Consider the following 22,471-nt stretch of genomic DNA (forward strand, 5'->3'; position numbering starts at 1 on the left):
CAGTAGCATTTTAAACGCATTTCAGAAAGATCAAACCTAGCTATTTTAATGTAAACATTAACGTTAGGGGCTAGCCTAGTCAAATAGTGCGAAGAAAAGTAAAGTCACTACGGTGCTAACGAGAAATTATCATGTAAAACCCTAAATAACAGTCAAATTGTTCGAAAATATATCGAGTTTCATTAATTACTTAGCAAATAATTATAACCAACGTACCTGTGAGTAAACAAACACCGTCCATTGGTCCTCAATGACACCGACTCCAGTTGTGAATATTTGTCAGTCATGAATAAATTAGATGACGTTTTCCGATCCTTGTTCAATGATTGGTCCGTTGAGCGCCGAGCTCTGCTCAGCATTGCTCAACCATTGGCTGATCGCTGCTCAGCTCTGCTCAACCATTGGACGGCTGACGATTGCTTAGGTACTGAATACCAGGTGCTGTAAGCTTTTTGTGCTTCCTTCCTTCTTTTTCTTTTTCCTTTTTTACATCGATCGCCGCATTTCCTTTCCGGATTCTGCAGTGGTTTGTCTTTTCTCCATCTGTGCGCCAGAGGAGCCCCTCAGTCTCGTCTTTTCCCCCTCCTCCACCAGGGGGCGGTCAGAGGCTTCATTTTTGGCTTTTTGCTCACTGCCAACAGCAGCACGGCGGAGGAGCGGTCATTAAAGGAACAGTATGTAGGTTTGTGGCCAAAACTGGTATTGAAATCACAAAACTTGTGGCTTAAACTGGTACTGCAGTCACACAACTGGTGGCCAATACACAAAATGACAACATAAACATCAGTTGAGGGCTGCAACTCCACTTTTTAAATGACAATATCCTGGCCGGACCGCTGTTGTGAGTGATATAAGTATTTGAAATGAAAATGATTTCTTAATGTCTATTGACATATCAGGGCCATTTTATGATTAATTGATATAAATTTCTTACATACTGTTCCTTTAACAAAGCGCTGCGTTGCAGGTGATTTGAAGCCATTCACGTGTAAGAACGAGCGTATGTGAGGCATGTGCTGTCTGTTCTTTGAAGGACAAAAGTTAGTTAAGTTAACCCACCCCCATTCGTTTGCTCCTAGGACAGCGGCTGGCTAAACGAGACACAAATCATAAGCAGTTGTTAAGTGCACCCTTTACAAAGCTGTCAAATATTTTGCGTCTCTGTTATTATCACTGTTTAGCAAAGACTTTTCATTTTCTATGAATGAGTGCTGTGACTAAAAGCTGGCGTGGTTTTTATCTATCTATCTATCTATCTATCTATCTATCTATCTATCTATAAACATTTACTCTTTTTTACTTGATATATTTATTTATTTATTTCATTTACACAATTTATTATTAATTTATATATTTTTATTTATTACATTTTTTATTTATTTATTAATTTCTTTTTTTCTGTTTAATTATTTATTGATATTTATTGTTACGTTCCTGTGTGTGTTTTACTTGATATATTTATTTATTTATTTAATTTACACAATCATTTATTATTAATTTATATATTTTTATGTATTAAATTGTTCTATGAATACTGTAAATATTGTTCCCACTACCCCTTTCACTGCACTTAACCCCTGCACTTGTATTTGTGTATAATAAACCACTTGGCATCATAGCTGTCCGGGTCTTCTCTGTCCGTTACACGTAATCCTCCGCACAAAACTTTAATAAAACATCCCTGTTATTGCCCTGCTTCCCTGGGTCGTAACCGTATAGGCAGTGTTTAAGAGGATCTATCTATCTATCAACATTTATTCATTTTTTTACTTTATATATTTTTGTAGATTTGTGCTCATAGCTTTATTTATATTCTAAGATTATTTTTTCTAATACACCATGAAAATTCCTTGTAAAAATTCCTTAAACCCACAGTACTTGGCAACAAACACAACTCTGATTAGAAAGCATCCGTTTTATTAATTGTAGATACAACTGAACAGATATAAGGTTTTAAGATAAAGGAGTGAAAAGTGAAGAAACTTATTTGGCTAATATATGTTAGACAAATTCATGACAATATACAGTAGACCTTTTTCTTTTCTCACTCTCTAATTGCCTTGGTTAATATTAAGTAGTAACAATTTTCCTTAAAAGTCTACATTTTCATAGTGATTGCAGTGCTCAGGTTCAGAGTACATAGTAAATAAATGTTGCAGTGTGATAAAAAAAAGCTTTAAGTGGTGCTGAGGAGGCATGGTAGAAAGACATTACAGCTTCATTCTTTATTAAAACAAAAGCATTTTTTTTTTTTTTTTTTCCCCGGATACCCAAAGAGGAAATCACTCAGGCTGCAGGGCAAGTGCCCACACCTACTGCACCACTGACCAGGGCTGCTTTACTGAAGCTGACAGGAGACTCATTTACAGACAGGTTTCTTATGCAGCCTGCGTAGCCTCTCTTGCTGAGAAGGTTGTGAGACAGCATAGAGTCTGGAGCAAAAAAGCATAAATTAATAAATAAATTAATGAATTTATTAATACATTGTAAACAAGTTTTCAGATAAAGCAGTGAATGTCACTACATATCATCTGATTTCCAGATACACAGTAAACCAGCCTACAGCTGACAAAATATATGAGGAGCTGAGATGAAAACCCGCTAAACACCACCCCCATCAAAAGTGCTGTCTGCATGTGTTAAACGTTTATCAATACTTTCGCTTTAAATCTGCTTAATCCCAGTCTCAGGCCATTCAGAAATACCAGTTTGTTTGCAGAATCCATTAAGAGTCTGAAAAAACATCTCAAGAGAACATGCAAGAAGCACTTGGAGGGTTTAGCATCTAAGCTCTTCATGTGTGTACTGTTAACCGTTAAACAAAAATTTTACTGTCAAGTTTTACTCATGCCATTCCAAACCAGTCATAAACAGCTCAGGCAGTGTTTAAAAGATTTTCTGGAATGGTATAATGAAAAGTAAATTATGGCAGATTTTTCCATTTATGGGTTCCTATTCCTATTTGAGTTAACAAATACATTGTGTCTATTCTTGTACTTGCCACTATCCAGCCCAGAAACACGCTATTGACTCTATAGCTCAGATGGTGATAGAGAAATGACATACTTTACTTTAACCATGGTAAACTAAACGTATATTAGCACATCTCATTGATTTATTTTTACAACACTTGCTGGTGGTGACTGACCTGGGGCTCCACCAATAAAAACTGGAGAACTAGTGTTCTGTGGTGTTTCACTGAAAGGGACGATAACATGATTCACTTCTGAGTCCACGTCCAGTTGAACGACGTTTGCATCTTTTATCACTGGAAACAAGTACAACATAATAGCATAAAACCAGTGCAGTAAGAATGTAGGCAAGTTATAAAATATTGCATATGGGTTTTAGCAAGTTTGAAAAGCCCAATGTGCATAATTTAAATAAGAAATATTTTAGGAATTGCTTATTTTTTAATGGTACAGAATGTCATAATGCAGCAATCTCCCTGAAAGGGTTATCCTAGTCCCAGACTAAAATGCATTTTTAGAACTGCCTTAATTTGAAAACATCTTTGCACTTGTAAGGTGCCACCCATTGGCCCAACGACGGAATCAAAAATGATTAACAGTTGCAAAAGTTACAAAGTCATACCTGGCAATATAATACAAAGTCATACCTACTTTCATCGTGGATATAATATACCCAAAATGTTGTAGGAAGATTCTTGTTAAAGATTTCTTCCATGATGTTTTAACACACACATAGTGTGGGAGCTTTTAAACAGTTGATCATTTTAATTAATTGGAAATGAATCATATTCTTTATGATATTCTTTAATTGATGTTTGAAGCTGGAACCTGCCTGGCATAATAAATTGTTACATTTGATTCATCTAAATTCTTCAGAAATTGTATTGAATCATTTTAATTCAGAAATTATTATTTCCAGTAGATTAGAAGGAGTCTGGTATTACCGCAAGATTATTCTGTCAGGATATGATCACAATGGTGTTTTGATGTTGAATGGAGCATGGGGCACATTCATCAAGACTCTCAGATTTATGTCTATCACCTGCCTTAGCAAGTTGCATGATCGTGACTAAAGTACCCATTTTTATGATCGGAGCAAGCATGGAGCGGCCAGACATAAAAGTTTTAGTTTACCCGGCAAACTCTGACTAAGATCAGACTGACAATTTTGTGTCCGTGAGATATACGCAATGACCGGCGTATATCCTGTGCGATATCGGGTCCCTAATGAACGAATAACTAAGATTATGGGAATTTATAAATAATCAAATATCTAAATTATAATCAACAGATAATTGGAATAATGCACTAAATTCTTACTATATTAAATTGGAGTCAGAATATAATTTAAACACAGAGGTCAAAGAAATTAATTTAATCCTGAAATGATTTATTCCTTTAGAAGCGCCAAGACACGAAAGAACAGAGATCACTTCACCCATGCCATTTGATTCCGTCGTTGGGCCAATGGGTGGCACCTTACACACTGATATCTCTTAACATATATCAGTGACATTGTTTTGTCTCAAGATGCACACCAGTATTGTTTTACTGTAAGGTATGTTTGTAAAACTACTTAAACTACCCAAATATGTCTTTTTGATAATTATCTTTACCTGTGATCTTATGCCAGTTTCCATCACAGATTTCCTGTCTAGGAGACACGTATGTGGACAATTCACCCACACCGTTATTCACCATAACATACACCTACGAGACACCAATAAAACAGTCAAGTCAATTTACTGAACTACATGCACAGTATTTGACATATTTGTGGGGTTAATCAATAAACGCATGCAAGGTTGTTTTAATGCAATGATGGGTTGTTTCAACTGGTTGGGTTAACAACTTCCCAGCATAGGTTTATTTATAACCCAACATGTATTCTGTCCAATAGTTACCCAGCATTGTGTTAAAAACAACCCAGCAGAATGTACGAATCAACTGAAGATGTCTGTAAACACCATAAACTCATACAGTAAAGCTGTCAAAATGGCATACTTTTGTACATATTACAGTGAAGTTTTTTTTTTTATATAAAATAAAAACAAAACTAAAATCTTAAAATCTCAAATCTCCAGACCTGGCTTTGAAAGATGTACATGGTAAGATATTCCTGCTGTCCAATTAACAAGTGCAATAGCACTCCTGCAGCCACACTAGGGCGCACCTCCATCACCAGCTCAAATCTTCGGTCAAAATGAAAGGAGTCATCTGTATGTCAGAAGAAGAGCAAAGTTACTTCAGATACTTCTGCGTCATTGTTCGCCTAGATGTACATTACACATGCAGATCACTAGTAGGCAGTGTCCACGGACATGTTACAGTATTGATGCAAAAGCCAAAGAAGAAGTGGATTGTGTACATTTTTGGAGAAGCATCAGCAGTGATGGAGGTAGACAGACTTTTATTATAACCCAAGTTGTTAAATATAGCTCCTCAACTTGGTCCATCATTGTTTTTATCGTTGCACGTGGAAATGCATGTGAGGAAATGCAACCAAATCTTTTTGACCTGAGGGAGGGGTTCTAGCAGACCAATCACAGTACTTGTGATTCACGTAGCATTGACGCGTTGTTACATTTTGGGAGAGGTGTGCATTAGGCTATGCTATAGGCTACTACATAGGGCTTGTGTCCCTATGTACTGTAGGCTACGCTATACAATCGACACAGAAGTATAGACCCTTTTACAGCTCACGTGATGAAATAGCCTGTGCAGGCAACAGAAGTGGTGTTGTTCCCCATTGGTTCTAACGTGTTAGCAACTCAGAAAGTTTATTAAAACGGTTTCCCAGCATCAAAATGTCTGGTTGTTGCGTTTGGTTGCACTAATATAATATACTAATGTTAGGGTGACCATACGTGCCATTCTTCTCAGACGCATCCCGTCCAGGATTTTGTGTTCGTCTTCCGGAAGTCGTATTTGTCGACTGCATATGTCATAGAGGATTATTATTATTATTACAGAAAGCAACCGTTATATTTTAAGGTAAGAATGAAACTACGATTGTATATCTTATGTTTTTTACTGAATGGCGTATGCAGTCAACAAATACGACTTCCGGAAGACGCACCGAAATCCTGGACGGGATGCGTCCGGGAAGAATGGCACGTATGGTCACCCTAACTAATGTACTTATATATGTATCTGGCCACTTTATAGTTGGCCATCTGCTAACGTCTTCTATCCACTCCACATAGTACACGGATCTGGAAGCTGTGTTAAAAATGTTGATAAAGTTAACTTTTTAAAATAACTTACTGTCTGTGTTGCTTCACTGCTGATTCTTGCCATACTTCTGTTGCATAAATGCGTGCACATACTGTACGCTGCCACGTCATCATTGTGTACAAACAGTAAAAGGGTCTATAAAGCCAATTTTTGCTAATTCTTATTACAGAAGCAAATCATAAGTTGACTTCGGGTTGTTATCCTATTTTACCTAAATGTTATCTCTACTTAGGAAAACTTCTAAACTGCTCTATCAAGTTTCATAATCAACAAGAAGATACTCAGCTGTATTCTTCGAGTTTGTATTGAAAAGTGCATGACTAACAACTTTAAAAGAGTGACTGGGCCATACGGCTGTGTGCACTGTGTTTACTATGAGAGGGCGCTTAAAATTATGTTTTATTTTTATATAATTAAAAAATTATTGTTATCATCAATGTATGCTCATGACATACATACATGAGTGTTTGCTAAATATGTAAATGTAAATGCAAGTGAGAATGAGAATGAGGTGTGTATATTGTAAAGTCAAATGTGTGTATGTGCATGAGAGGGAGGTGGGTCAAACGAAAACTGATTGTGTAGTCTTTTTTTAGTAGTCGCTTTAATACAGTAAATTATCAGAAATGGTCAGTGTTTTCCCCACAGATATAATTTTACAGTTAGGATCTTTCTGTAATTTGCACCCTGATTCCTAATTGACAATGTTGTGATTATATTGAGCTGTTAAGGCAAGTTGATGTTGGAATAGTCCTCTGTTGAACTGTGCATGTCTAAACCCTTGACTGCCACTTTGGGGTGTGAAATTCCATTTCCCAAGACCCTGCAACGCTGTGCTGTGATGGTATGGAACAGGTCACATTCCACTTATTTCACAGAAGCCTTGTCTGTCTATGGCTTATGTGAAGGGCTGCTGGGGTTGATATTTTTGGCATGTGGTGTCTCTAACTGGCAGCTGACGTGAGGCGATATAATGCTTTTGTTTTTTCTTTTGTGCTGTAATTCAAATGCCAAGTAAAATTATCTATGTATATTGACTGAAAGGATAATAAACAGTACATGAATACAACTATGGTAAAAAAATAATTATAGATAGAGATGAATATAATAAAAATAAATATTTTACCCAGAATTACATATCCTCCTTCATTAGTAAAGTATGTCCCTGGCTCAGAGGGGCCCTCATAGCAGGGTGTGACCCCAAAACTATGGGAAACAGAGGTCAGTCGGCGGCCGTTTAGCTGGAGACTCCGTACACAACCAGAGAAGCTATACACAGATGTCTTCTAAAAGAGAAAACAGCAGAGTGAGAACTTCTCTGAAGGATCACTGATTGACAGTGGTTTGGCCAGAAACTCTACAACATGTTATATGCATACAAGAGATGTGAATACAGTAAACCAGTGGTCTTTACTATTTTTTCCCATACTGAACCACACTGATAGGGCAGGGTCAATAGGAGAGCCACTTTTACAGCAAAAGTATCAAAAGTTACATCCAGTCATAAATAGCATGTCTGCTTATCAATCTATTGCAATGAAATAAATACTAGGGTGAATCATTCTTTATTATTTACCAGTCAAATTTGTAACTAAGACAAGATGATATGGAGTGCCCCCGAACCACTAGACACCTTTCTCTTAATTTTATGCAGCGCTGCAAAGAACGGTTGGTGAGTGACATTACTGTGCCATGAGAGCAATTAGAAAGCATAACAAGCAGTCTGATCTCACTGTACTTAAATGTCATATGACAAGGGCTGTTTTTCAATATGTGTTCTCCAGCGATCTTGCGTCCTTGTGTCCCTCGCTCTACGTCATCATTAACCGTCCGAGTTCAATTCCAATTCTCAAGAACACAAGTACAGAGGACACATAAAAATACCCGGATGTGTTCTTGATATCGAGGATGCATTGAGTGCAGATTTGCGTGCTGAGATTGCTTTACGCCCCAGAAGTCATTGTGGCAAAACAATTGCGGAGTTCAGGTGCCCAAAATGAAGATCGCACACATCTCAATTCTCACAAGTGCGTTCTGTGTTCTTGCGACCTTCTGAGCTTGTTCTTCCAAGGTCGTCTGGCAAGACCGATCTCTATGAGAACGCAAGTCCATTCTTTGCGTTCTTGGAATTGAGAAAATTGCTAAGTGCAAGCACTGCATACGATTGAACACGCTCAACTTAAGAGTTGGATTCCTCATGCTAAGGCAAAGTTTTAAAAAGCCATTTGATGTGTCACAGAGTATGTCTTTGCCGAAAGCACTTCTCCAGGCTTCGACCAAGTTTCGGAAAGTTTTTCCTGAACACGAAACATTTATACATTACAATCGGGGCGTAACTGCATAAAATGTAAATGACACAAACATGTAGTGAATCATAAGTTATCCAGAGATAGTGGGATAATGTTTTGTGTATGTTGCTTGCTCGTGTGTTATGTGAGCTTATTACATGGCTCTCTGGAATGCTTGATTCTGATTGGTCAGTTGAGACATTTGCAAGTTCATTCTTTTCAAATAATAACCGCTCCAAAGTAATAACGCATAGCCGGTACTACTTGTACGAGTAAAATCGCTCCGCGCCAATAAAGATCAATAAAGATTACTGTTTGGCGCCATCTTGTGACAAACACTGGACAACCACGACAAGACACAGACAGCTTACTAAGACTGAACTTGACAAAATAGAGCATGACAGCTACGAAGCAACACACAAAAAAATACAGAATGGGCATTAAAACTTCCCAAAGACTGGTTAAAGAGAAAAAATGGAGTATGAAGATGAAGCAGAGGATCTTAATAAGGTATTACCATCATTTTATGTATCTGTGCAAAGTTTCGCAGAAGGATAAAAATGTTAATTTAAAACAAATATGCCAATAAAATGTTTCAAATTCATGTCCGGTTTTTTTCTTATGTGACAAGTAGCCGTGTAATAAGCGGGATAATGTAGAGGCAGCCGGTAGTTATCGGGAAATAAGCTCCTTCAGTGTGATACAAGACCCTCCGCTTCGCGTCGGGTCCTGATCACACTGTGTCGGGGCTTATTTCCCGATAACTACCGGCTGCCTCTACATTATCCCTTACTTAACCATGATTTAACTATACACTGTCAGAAGAATAGTACTAAACTGCACCTTTCTGTCGATGGGGTGGTACCTTAAAGTTCTGTTTTGTACCTCTAAAGGTATACAAAACATAACACAATGTTGTAACTTTTTGGGGTACATTACTGAACTTAAAGGACCAATTGCATACTAGGGATGTGCCGATAGACGATAGTATCGTGTATCAACGACTGTCAGACATATCGCCAATAGCGGGCTTTCATGACGATTGTTGGCGATGGTTATTATTATTATCAAAGTTTCAAATTAACATGCGAATTGCAGGTTTGTGGGCTTCACTTTGCGCGAGAGCACTTGTAACGCACGCAGATTCCTTCTCACACGCACCTGGGGCCTCATTTATAAACGTTGCGTACGCACAAAAGAAGGCGTACGCCACTCTCTACGCAATAGTTGTTATTTATAAAAAGCAAACTTGACGGGAAAATGTGCAAGCTCTGATCCAGGCGTACGCACAAAAACGGGTGAAATGAGAAATGTCGACACTGTCGGCAGATGGAAGAAACACGTGAAAGTGACAACACTGCCTCTCATAAATAACATGAAGACTTCACAAAGCAAGTCTTACAATTAACAGCCTTACACGAACACCCGTTTGATCAATCAGCAGTGAAACAAAAAAATAAAGAAATCGAAAATTACAATAGAAATTCAAATGAACACATATTTGCTAAAAGAAAAGTGAAATATGTTCTGTAATAATATTGGCATGTTGTGCAATTCATCCTCATAAAGAATATAGTTAACAGAACGAAATAATGTACAAAACTGATGTTCTCGTCAATGTGTCCATCTGGCGGAGCAGATATAGATGCAATTACATAGACAGATAGATAGATAATTAAGGAGATATATAGATAGATAGATAAATAAATAGAAAGATGTATTAATTGTCCACTGGGGAAAGTTGTTTTCATAGTAAACCATATCTTCATAATCTACGGAATTATAGTATTCATGCATATGCCTTTAGTGTGTTTTATTTTGATAAAACAATGTATGGCGTATGTCTAAACCATTCAGAAAGCAACAAGAAATTAAATTTGCGCTGAACAATGTCCCCTTTCCCCCACCCGTGGCAGACACACTCTGGCGATGGAGTGCTAGACGTTTTTGTGCCTCGACTTTGATGTCCGACCATTTCTTTATTTCGGCCACGGTCCGAGGTTGTGAGGCTACAGCATTTACGGAGTCTGCCACCGTTTGCCACTCAAGTGCCTTTTTTGGCATTAGTAATGCCCACACTGTGCCCTCCAAACAACATTTTTCTCCTCTTTTCCACCTCACCAACGATAACTTCTACTTCACATTGAGTGAAGTTACGTTTTTTTGATTTCCTCTCTGTGTTTGTCATGATTTCGCAATCAATGCATATTAACTTGTGGGCGTTTCACGGACTATTTATGGACAACTATGGGCGTGTCATGAAGCCGCAAAAGCTGCGCTACATTTAGAATTGATTGTGATTTATTAAGGGAAAAATGTGTAGGATGTGCGTGCGCACGGTTTTATAAATCCGATTATTTCTGTGCGTACGCGCGTCCTATGTTTCATCCGTACGCCACTTCTGACGCAAATCCTATGCAAAGTTTTATAAATGATGCCCCTGGACTTACTGCACGTACCTTGGACCCTTGCTCGGATCTGAATGGGCGCGGCGTAGACTCCTTCTAGCACCTGAACTTGTAATGTGCATGACTCTGAAGACTTCTCGCACATGAGCTTGTAAAACGCTCATGTACTCGTAATACTTTGACATTTCCTTGCACTAGAGACGGTGTTAGGCACGCAGGGGTTTAAACCCAGCAAGTTTGTTGTTCCCGCTCCCTGGCACATAGGTAATTTTAGAGCACCTGGACTTAATGACACCGATGAATTAATGGCATCAGTTATAAGAAGGTTCCGGTCATGACAGTGTTGCCCTTGATGTCCACCAATCAAGTGACTTGTCATAAAGGAGTAAAAAATGAACAAATAAATAAATGAGTAAACTACTGCCAGTACCCCCGGTACCTTTAACTGGTACACAGTAGGTCCTTAGTGTATAATATTGTACTCAAAAAGTTACAACGTTTCAATATGTTGTACCCATAAAGGTACAAAAAGGAACCTTTGATGGTACCACCCCAGTGACAATAAAAGGTAAAATTTTGTACTTTTTTCTGACAGTGTACTAACCATACAAAACCATTTGTTTTTATTTGTAGTAAAAACATTGTAACCAAAAATTTACCATTGTCTCAATAAAGCAACCATATCTAACCACAATGTTTGTAGTTAAAGGACAAGTTCGGTATTTTAGACTTAAAGCCCTGTTTTCAGATTGTTTATGGTCAAATAGAATGGTTTTGACTGAAATTTCGACATTTTCGGCTGCCCTGAGAATTTTCGCGTGTTTGTGTTTCAGCTCAGACCTCTACAATGGGTCTATAGGTGCACTGGAACAATCCTTCCTAAAATGCATTAAACTTTCGTTTACAAAGACGTGAAACTCACCGAGTGGTCAGGGTTGTTTACTGGTATGCTCACACAAAAATCGCTGCAAAAGACGCATTCCAACAGGTTTTATCGTAGTTTTTACCAACTCCATTGACTGTATTAGACGTCCTGTGAGGTACGGTATTACTCCGCGCCGGGAACTTTGTTTCTATTCTTGCAATTGGCAAAGGCGGATTAGCGCCACCACCTGGGCTGGAGTGTTTATTATTCAAGCTCTAAGCGGAAGAATGTACGGGTGTGAGGCGTTTGGGGAAATAGGTCCACAAGTTAACAACGAATGCTAAAACAGCTGTTGGAATGCGTCTTTTGCAGCGATTTTTGTGTGAGCATATCAGTGAACACCCCTGACCACTCGGTGAGTTTCACGTCTTTGTAAACGAAAGTTTAATGCATTTTAGGAAGGATTGTTCCAGTGCACCTATAAAGCCATTATAGAGGTCTGAGCTGAAACACAAACACGCGAAAATTCTCAGGGCAGCCGAAAATGTCGAAATTTCAGTCAAAACCATTCTATTTGACCATAAACAATCTGAAAACAGGGCTTTAAGTCTAAAATACCGAACTTGTCCTTTAAACTACAAATGAAGAGTTAGGTTTCAAAACGAGATAACTTATATACCCTTTAGATCCCTGCGCTCTGCCACTGAGCGAAGGCTTGTGGTGCCATCCCAAAAAGGAAAAAAAAAAAAATCACTATTGCGTACCTTCTCTGGTTTTGTTCCCCATCTGTGGAATGATCTACCGTTTGCAACAAGATCTGCGGACTCTGTAGTCATCTTTAAGAATCGGCTTAAAACCCATCTCTTCTGCCAACACCTCACTTGCTAATATCTTTTTCTATTATTATCTTCTGTCAAAAAGACCTTGGCTATGTATAATGTGTTAGACTTATTCTGTTATGAATCTCCACGTTGGAGAGTGAGTGAGAACCCAGATGCAGGATCAGATGAACACAACACTTTATAACAAAAACCAACAAAACAAAGACCCACTAGGGGGTAAAACAAGGCAAAGACGAAGACAGACATGAACTAGACTTACACTAAACTAGGACTGAAACAGGACTAAGACTACAAAATAGTGATGGGTCGTTCGCGAACGACCGGCTCTAAGAGCTGATTCTTTGTAGCGAACGAGCAGAGCCGAATCTTCAGACGCATGCAGGGGAGCCGGCTCTTCTAAGGGAGCCGAGCCAGAAGAGCCGAATCTATGAAAAGAGCCGGACTGCCATCACTAAAATGTAGAGCCAGCGCTTGAGCCGAAAGAGCCGAATCAATGGAAAGAGCCGGACTGCCCATCACTACTACAAAACAATAAACTTGAACAATAGACTTGACAACTAACTAGACTTATGAACAGGTAGTGATGTGACATCTGAAGCGAAGCTCCGGAGCTTGTGTCGAGCAAAAAGGGGCGTTCCAGATGAAGCCCCGATTCGAGGCTTGTATCGTTTCCGTGAAAATCACGTGACGATGACAAACGAGGCCTCGTTTTCTGTTGAATACGTCATTGCTTCATTCTGAGTATCGCCTCCGGATAAAAATGGTTCGAAACTCGCGCCTCTTGTGGGTTTTGCAGGACGTTTGCATTGGTGTTGAGGTGTTGGTTGTACGTAGTGGCGAGTTTAGTGAGTTTGTAGTATAGTTATAATTATATATCATAGCCTGTATTATATATTATATTACACTTAGTTTAGACGATTATTAGAATAAATTATACATAGTCTAAAATAGATCATTAGAGTAAATTAGCATATATCTAGTTCTAATACCTATAATACGTAATTATTTTGCTATATATATTATGATATAGCCTATATTAGTAGTAGTTGTATTATTATATATAGTATTGCGGTTATTATCATTATTATTATAAGAGTAGACAGACTGTATTAGGGATAGCCGAGGAGGACTGAGGATCCATTGGGAACAGAAGCTCCAATATCCAAATAAGCTGGCACTGACCTTCTTGTCCAGCATCATCAGTGCCCTGTGAAAGGGTGTTTTCGAAGGCTTGAGAGCTTTCTAAAAAGAGAAACCGCCTCAAATACTGTTAAAAAACTTTTGTTTTAAATAAAAACCCGTAAACACTTTTCCGTGTTGCAGTTTGCTGTTCCACACTTCCAGTCCCAGCACTGCACTATTGCGCTTCTCAGTTCAATAAGCATTGCACTATTGCATTCCCAGTCAGCACTGCACTCATTATAATTTATTTACACTCATTCGGGGCATTCACGGTTATCAATAACCCAAAGAACTACTGAACAGTTGAACACAAAGCTGTGTATGTATGAGTTGGTTGTACATAGGTTAACACAAGCAGAGTAAAATACTTTATTTAATACACAGGCAATAGATAAAGCCCACACCATGACAACTTGGTTGCTCAGAATGAATAGATTTGTGTGCAATACATTGCTTTCCACAGCAGGTGTCACTAGAGAGCACACTGTTCATGAGGCTTCGGGTAACTGAACCTTTTGGCGAACCAATGGGCTGGAAAGCCTCAGTGGTTCAGGAAGCCTCATTTGGCCATCACTATGAACAGGTAATACAGATGCAGACACGAATAGCACAGGTATGTCACAAACGAAGGTTACAAAACGAATCAGCACAGGACAGCAACCACAAGGGCATTAAATAGGGGAACAAATCAAGGAGGAACAGGTGACAAGAATTAAACAATAATTGGATGATTAACAGAGAAACCTCAGATCCATACTCATGTGTGCAAGGTACACAGTAGGTGGCAGTAATACTCCTAAGGAGTGAACGGCCATTAAACGGAAAGAAGAAGAACAGGGAAACCAGTGGGCAGAGTCAGGAGACGAGACATACAAGAACAAACAACATGAGCCTGCCATGATCCTGCCTCAAGACTGGGATAAAACAATAACAAGATGGCAGAATCATAACATATTCTATTGCACATATTTATTACTGTTTTTGTGTTGCTCTCATTGATTCTGTTGTTTACCTCATTTGTAAGTCGCTTTGGACAAAAGGGTCTGCTGAATGACTAAATGTAAATGTAAATATCAATGCAGCAGTGAACTATGAACACACCAATACTGCAGGATCACGCATCTAATGTATTGTATTTGTATTGCACCAGATTAGTAATTTTGGACCAACATCTTAACATTAAAGCATAGACATTTAAAACAATTAAAAACTGCCTTGTGGACGGGATGAGAGTGCCCAGTGGACTCCCACTTAGAGTGAGAATACTGAGAGTGAAATCTAAAATTACAATTGTAGATTATATTCTTTGATATTACAACCACAACTATGCATAAAAATATTTATTTTGTGTAGAAACATATTTTGAGTTAATTGGTTTACTATACCTGAATGTTTTTCAGAGCTCGTTCAGATGCAACCCCACCTATGTAAAGAGGATCTTGAACAAGCAGTGATATGTTTCCACCTGGAGCACTTTCCTCTAATGTCGTAGTTCCATCAATTATCAGTCTGCCCATATTACCTCTTCGGATGAAGATAATCTATAAAGATTACACAATTTTAAGAGAGTTGACACATTTGGTGTTCAAACATTTGGCAGCAACTATGTTGGAGGCTAACAGGCACATACTGACAGACACGCAAATAATTCGATTAGTTTGATTATTCAAACAACTAAGAAATGTGGCTTGTGATTCTTGATGGCCTTAAAGAGCTGTATGTTTAAGTCAATAATTGTTGTAGCAGTTCCATTTGGTGCAGCTAGTGGGACAGAAATTACATGCTACATTAACATTCCATAGAAAACATTAATCAGTACTTCCTTACATCATGCCATTGTCCATCGCTGTATTTCTCTTTGGTTCTAATTCTAACATGGTGTTCGCCTGTGCTGAAAGTGAACACCAGCCTGCCCTGAGTGAGAAACAGAGTCATGAAGTTCTCCTCAGACTCGTCAGCCAGGTAGAAGATGAGACCAAAGGCAGATTGTGTCTTCAGAGACAGAGAAAAGTGAGATCTACATGAGATGGAAACACAGAGAACACAATTGAATTGATCACTGTAAAGACGTTACTCATCCCAGGGCTCAACGCAAATAATTTTTTATACTGGCCCAGTCGGTTTTCAGGTTTTCACTTGCCCTGCCAAAATTATCACTGGCCCAATCAGAAGAACATTTCAGTTTCACATATTGAAAGTCAAATAAAAACTAGTATTAAGACAATTGGCAATTTTAAACATAAATTCTTATTCTAAAATAAGTTGTTGTAAGGAAGATAGCGAACCAATATTAATAAAACAGTGTTGTTAATATGTTGTGTTGATATGTCTCAATGCGCTTAAAATTTTCTTAATTCATACTGTATGTCTCGCAATTAAATTCATTGGAGCCGATAAAGCATCACTTTTAGACACCATGCATGTGCTGACAGCTTTTCTCATGAGCTTCAAGGTTTTGTTTACGGTAGTTGCTTGTTCCAACGAAAAAGGCTCCAGACTTGTCTGCTTTACCTGGAACCTGATGGCAAACTCTTCAAAACATAAAAAACAGTTCTCTCATCATGTCTTACCCAAGTAAATGTCTGCTTCCAAAACATTGAATAATTACATTTTCATTTAGAGGGCACCACCCTCTTAACGTATCGCGCAACAGTGTTCAAAACAACCAATAATGTAAGAGAAAACTCATGACATTGCTGAGAAGTTAACATTTGGGATGCTTAAAATGTGTCTCTATGGTAACACTGCATAAGAATACATACAGACAAACAGCCACAGGCAGAAAATATATTTTTGTGAATGAGGGCAAAGCACTGGCTTGATTGGGCCAGTGACAATACTGTTCACTAGCCCGAGCATCTCTCACGCTGGCCCCAGCGTCCATTTATTTAGTTCATGTTAGCTGGTCAGTATGCAGACGTTAGCCAAACATATATTTTTGTAAGTGTCCATCTAAAAACAAATTTTACACATAACCGTGTAACTTGCCATATACTTCTATGCACCCGTATTTATAAGATTATTGGTAGAATCATGTTAAATAATGTATTAATGTGCTGTTTTTCTATTCTTCCCAAAGAGATCACTGTATTTTGCAGTATAGGCTGAAGTCAGTACATTTAATGTTGATTTAGGACAAATATCAAGTAGTTTAATGTTAAACTGTTTGAGCTTCGCTTTGTGGCATGGCAGTAATCTGAGCCTACAGACAAAAAATTTGAAACCGTGGCAACAAACTTGAAGCCAATAGGAACAAACACCATCTCGGGAGGCCTAAACAGTATAGGATTTAGGCTCCAACATTTTTTTCTCACTGATGTAGAAGTTTATATATGATATAGAGATTACATACTGGTTCTGTTTGAGACAGCACAGATTTACCAGATTTACTCTCAAAATGCTAGTCTGAGACTAAAAATGTAAGGTATAAGATTTTAGAAATTTCTACATTTCCTAAACATCCAAGTATCAGTACTTACTGATCTTCGATAACCTTGGCAACACCTGTGTACTCATGCCGGCTATGTGCGAAACCACCATAGTGGTGACAGGAAGCAAGCTCTGTTTCTGGAACTTCCAAAGGATTTCTCTTTGAGCAACGTACCAGACTAGACACGTCCCTTCTCACCTGGAAGGTAAAGAACAATCTGTAAGCATATGCAAAAATACATAGTCAAAGTGAGTCGTAGTATCTTTGTCTACATGTTTGTTGCACCTTGTGGGAGTGCTCTGGTCTTTGTTCAGATGAGTCTGTGCTCTCTTTAGTTATTGTTACAGCAGGTCTCTTCACTGGGCAGTCCTGTAGTGACACCTTTACATTCTCACTGTAACTCTGGAAATCTTCTGGCTCCATATCTCTATCCTGCCTAGAAAATATCCACATCACACATTTCTGTAACTGACGACAGGGTTAAATTATTTATATAAATAACAGGCCCAAAAACTTGGTAGATTAGCTCCATGGAGAATACACATATAGGAACCCTCAAGGGGGCGCTACATGGGCGCCTAGCCAAACACAGGTTTTCGGAGAATATAGCTAGTGAGAGGCTGACAGCCGATGGTCCTCAACATCGGCCATCAAGGTGATGGAGGAGAGTAAAAACCTTTTTTGTGACATTTTGACCCTTTTGCCGTTCCATAGTGGTGCAACTGTGCAGCACCAAAATGGAGCTGCAAGCCGACACCCATGCAGACTCTGAGTATTCCTACCAGTTTAAGGAGAGAACACGAGAGGAAACCGTCTTGATAAGAACACTGTAAAACCTAGTGAACGTGTTAGTTGTCGCCCAGCTAGCAGCTCTACAAATGTCTGTTAGCGAGAAACCACAAGCTAATGCCCAAGATGATGCCACACTTATTCTAGAATGCACTCTCAAGTAAAAAGTGCATGGAATACCCTGCTTTTAATAAGCAAGGGTGATTGTGTCCACAATACAATAGGACATCTTCTGCTTGGTGACAGCTTTCCCCTTCTGCTGACCACTGTAACAGACAAAGAGCTGCTCTGATGCCCTAAAGCTTTGAGTTTGGTCCACATATCTATGCAGTGTACAGGACATAACAAAGCCAAGGCTAGGTCTGCCCCTCTGGTGGCAGTGCTTGCAAGTTCACCACCTGATCTCTGAATGTAGTGGTGGGAACTTTGCACACATAGCCAGGCCTGGGTCTCAGTGTTACCAGTCACCAGGTCCGAACTGAAGGCACGAATCGTTGACCAAAAATGCATGGAGGTCCCCTATCCTCTTAATTGAGGCCAATGCGAGGAGCGGTAAAAGTTTTCATAGAAAGAAACTTAATACTCACAGTATGTAGAGGCTCGAATGGGGCGTCCTGAAGGGCTTTCAGCACCATAAACAGGTCCCAAGGAGGAATAGAGGGAGGGCACGAAGGATTAAAAAACCTCTTAAAAACCTAATGACCAGGTTGTGCTGACCCACTGATCTACCTTTTACCGGTGTGTGGTGCACGGATATCGCTGCGAGATCTACCTTAATAGTAGATGGTGACAGTCTCTTCTCCAAAAGATGCTGGAGATACAAAAGCATGACACTGATTGAGTTTTCTTGGGGGTTTTCTAGTTGAGAAGTACACCAGTCAACAGGTTCCAATTCCACGTGTAAGTCTGTCTCGTAGATAGTGCTCGTACTGCAGGGATGGTGTTAGATACCACTTGTGGTAAATCACCTAGAACCTCTAGTGACATCCCTTAGTGCCATAATGTGCCTGCTCCTTGAGAAAGAAGGTCCTTCCTCAGGGGAATCCTCAAGGGAGGAGTGAGAATGGAAACCTGTTCTTGGTCACAACCAGCAGAACGCGCTCCTTGGCCTTACTGATTTTCAATGTCTGTGCAATAAGACTCACTGGGAGAAAACGCATTTTTGGCCCAGGAAGGAATGGGGGCGGCCGTCACAGGGGGCCCTCAGCGAGAGGCAGACTGAGGGGCTGACGTCGAGGGGCCAGCTGCTGGCTTGCGATGTGGCAACACTGGACACCGGAGCATCTAGGAGCTGTTTGCGGTCCTGCTCACGCATGTTGGCCAGGCACAGCCAAAGATGATGGTCTTGGACTACCAAGGTGGACATCACATGTCCGACAGCCTGCACGATGACTCTCAATGCCAGGTCTGTAGCCACACACAGTTCTTTAAAGACCGCCAAATCGTGACCCCCTTTGTGAAGGTCACGCAGAGCCTTAGCCTGGTGAACCTGCAATAATGCCATGGCATGAATGGCAGAGGCCACCTCCCCCTAATCACGGTAGGTACATCTCATTAGAGCAGAAGAGTGCCTACAGGCCCGTGAGGGAAGGGTTGGCCGTTCCAGAGGTATGCCACCCGACCATGCAAATCCACCATAGTCATGTTCTCACAGATGGAACATTAACTATTAGGAAACGCTGCCTCAGCGTGCCTAATACCTAAGCACAAGAGACAATGATCGTAGCCATTTCTGGGATTCATTTAGAGACTGCATCCAGATGTAGCACACAGCCAGAATGTCAACTTTAAAATATCAAATTATGCAGGATCACAAAATAATGCGACATTTTGATGTTTTTGCACTGTGTTTTGTGAGCGGGGTATTGCGAAAAACTGGCGGGACTGAGTAATGACACTCACAATGTGCTATTGTGTTATGCTGTGAATTAAAATTTTCTAAATTCATTTCAGGATTCAATTTCAAGCCATCTCACTGGGTTTCAGAGTATTGCTGTTGTATGTAACTACATGTGAAATTGTAGATGTGTGTAGTATAAAGCACTGTTGAATAGAGTATGTGTTACCTGCTAATGTATGCATTACTGATACAGCCAGTGAAATTCTGTATAGAGCTTGTTGGAGAGCCTCCATAGTAGAAGGTCTTAGCTGTGTTAGCTGTGTTATCAGACTCAAACATGGAGGCCGACTTATTCTTCTCTTCCTTGTCTTTGTCATCAATGATTAGTTCATACCTATCAAGAAATGACAAAATAATAGTTGATTTGCTGTTGATTAGCAATGTACATACAAGAACACGTTCTCAGTTTCATTTGAAACATCTACATCAATTATTCAACAGGAAAAAAATTGAGATTAAGCAACTCACTTTTGATTGGTCACTGTGGCAACTAGAAAATGTGTTTCTCCATCATTGTAATTGTTCTTATGTGATCTGACTGTGTTTCCTTTGAACTGGAGCACCACAGCACCATTCTCCAGTGAGAGAGAAAACTCATTTGTCTAGAGTAGAAAGAGAGAGAGGGGGGGGTAGAGGGGCTTGATTTATATAACATTAGGTATCAGATGGAAATTTTCCCAACCCATTCCTTATTGTAGTTTCCACGCAAAAACAGTTTCTCCTATGTACAAACCAAGAGGGTAAAACTGGGTACAACTGTTATGATCCTGGCTTTATGGTCATAGTCTTGTTCTATTTTGTGTCAGGATCATGACAGTCCCATGTATGTTATGGATAGCACAAGTTCATTGTTGTTTGTTAGACTTTGGCCATGTTCTGTTTCCTGTCTCGTCTCCTGACTCCACCCCCTCGTCTCCTTGTTAATCACCTTATAATTGTTTCCTCATTATCACTTGTTCCCCTCTTGATTTGCTCCATTATTTAATGTCCTTTTGTTTGCTGCTCTGTGCTGGTTCGTTTTGTATATTTGAAGAAAATGTCAAGTCTTGTTGTAGCTTAGTCAAGTATTGAATTAAAGTTTAATGTTGTTTATTGTTAGTTTAGTCTGTCTTGTATATTGTTTGCAAAGTTCTTGTTGTCTGCCCCCTCGTGGGTTTTGTTTTACAGTTTTTGTTTAATAAGTGTTTTGTGTTCATCTGTTGTCTGCCCCTGGGTTCTGTCCAACCAATTCCTGACAACAACTAGGCAAAATAGATAATAACAATAATAATAATAATAATAAAAACTGTACCTCTTCTTTGTGGTGGAAGAGGAGTCCATTGGGCTGTAGTGTTCTGAAGTTTAGTCCTCCCTCAAAAGACTGGAATGGTGAGATTTTAGCTGTGGAGCCCAGGTATCCCTCACCTGTGAAATATGCCTTATGGGACATCTGCAAATAGAAAACCACCACAGGATTTCTGTAAGTACTAATCATAGCCGAATATCTGAAATTTATTATGCAATTTACTTTCTATTGTCATTACATTAAAATTATTTTATTAAATCAAAAAGTGTCAATGCAAATGTCTTGGCTAAATTAGCAACATAATTAGCCATTAAACACACTTTGAAAAAAGCTTTTAAAGACAGATAGACGTTTAAGGTCTGTTGTAATTAGAAGAGCAGCGTGTCATCTCCGTGTCAAACATACGATAAAAAAAATTGAACTATAGTATTAATTTCAATTACCATTATGCATTAAAATGCAAAGACATTGTATTAAAGCCGTGGGGACGTAAACCATTTTCATCATTTACAGGGGGTAGTCAGTGATTTTTATTTGCTGTTTGAATCCAGAATGTCTGTGTTTTTCTCTGACCACCAGCGTAAAAATTCCCATCCGAATTACCTTTATAAAAGGGGATGAGTAGTTATTATCAGGGTGCGATTTGCCGGGGGGGAGTGGGGTGCGTGGGTTTCCCCCTTTCTGGTCAATGTATCCCTGCCTCTGCTCAATTACATTTATCACCCCCTCAAAGTGATCGTTGCTACTACACTAGTGGCAAGACGGATCACAAAACTTATCACGGAAAACTTATCTGTGCAGCCTCTCTTTATTCACCACTCTGCATACTTGCTCAATGTCCCGCCCATGGCGCTATCTGATTGGTTACACACCCGGTTACACCTCACGAGTAATAGCCTATCAACACATGCGAGATGGTTGTGGAGCTGTGTGTCGAAACGGAGGCAGCATATTCAGCAGCATATTATTCAACATATTAAGAAAGCGAGAATGAACATCACAATATGATTATCTGTTTATGATGACAAGCAGAGTTGGTGTCCCAGTCACACCACGGAGAATGGCCGAAGTAACACGTATGATAAACGCCAATGAGGCGTGGGCGCATCCAGTTAATGCATCTGTCTCTTCTATCATTTCACTGAAGCTCAGCATCGCGGTGTAAAATTAACGTTATTACTTTAAAAGCAGCAGTAAAGCTGTTTCTACTGTAATGGTTTAACTTTGCAATCAATCCATTGTTCATATTTATGTTAAAGTTGACACTACGTTG

At 39.3% G+C, this 22,471-nt stretch overlaps 1 protein-coding gene across 2 annotated transcripts in view; it reads right to left on the reverse strand.

Moving 5' to 3' along the window:
* Positions 1-1,900: 1,900 nt before the first annotated feature.
* The window catches only part of lama4 (laminin, alpha 4), a 112,063-nt gene continuing 91,492 nt past the window's right edge, over positions 1,901-22,471 (reverse strand). The window contains exons 38-49 of one of the 2 annotated variants that reach the window (XM_065263715.2): positions 21,205-21,342; positions 20,382-20,515; positions 20,080-20,247; positions 17,510-17,660; positions 17,274-17,422; positions 15,622-15,811; positions 15,180-15,335; positions 7,336-7,492; positions 5,059-5,189; positions 4,589-4,682; positions 3,149-3,268; positions 1,901-2,432 (exon numbers count right to left, since the gene is read on the reverse strand). In XM_065263715.2, the coding sequence (XP_065119787.1) occupies positions 2,287-2,432; positions 3,149-3,268; positions 4,589-4,682; positions 5,059-5,189; positions 7,336-7,492; positions 15,180-15,335; positions 15,622-15,811; positions 17,274-17,422; positions 17,510-17,660; positions 20,080-20,247; positions 20,382-20,515; positions 21,205-21,342 (1,734 nt within the window). In that variant the 3' untranslated portion in view covers positions 1,901-2,286. Of the gene's footprint in view, positions 2,433-3,148; positions 3,269-4,588; positions 4,683-5,058; positions 5,190-7,335; positions 7,496-15,179; positions 15,336-15,621; positions 15,812-17,273; positions 17,423-17,509; positions 17,661-20,079; positions 20,248-20,381; positions 20,516-21,204; positions 21,343-22,471 lie in introns of both variants that reach the window. The other variant, XM_065263714.2, reaches the window with a different exon arrangement.

The sequence above is a fragment of the Paramisgurnus dabryanus genome, chromosome 12, assembly GCF_030506205.2.
Source record: "Paramisgurnus dabryanus chromosome 12, PD_genome_1.1, whole genome shotgun sequence".
Lineage (NCBI taxonomy): Eukaryota > Metazoa > Chordata > Actinopteri > Cypriniformes > Cobitidae > Paramisgurnus > Paramisgurnus dabryanus.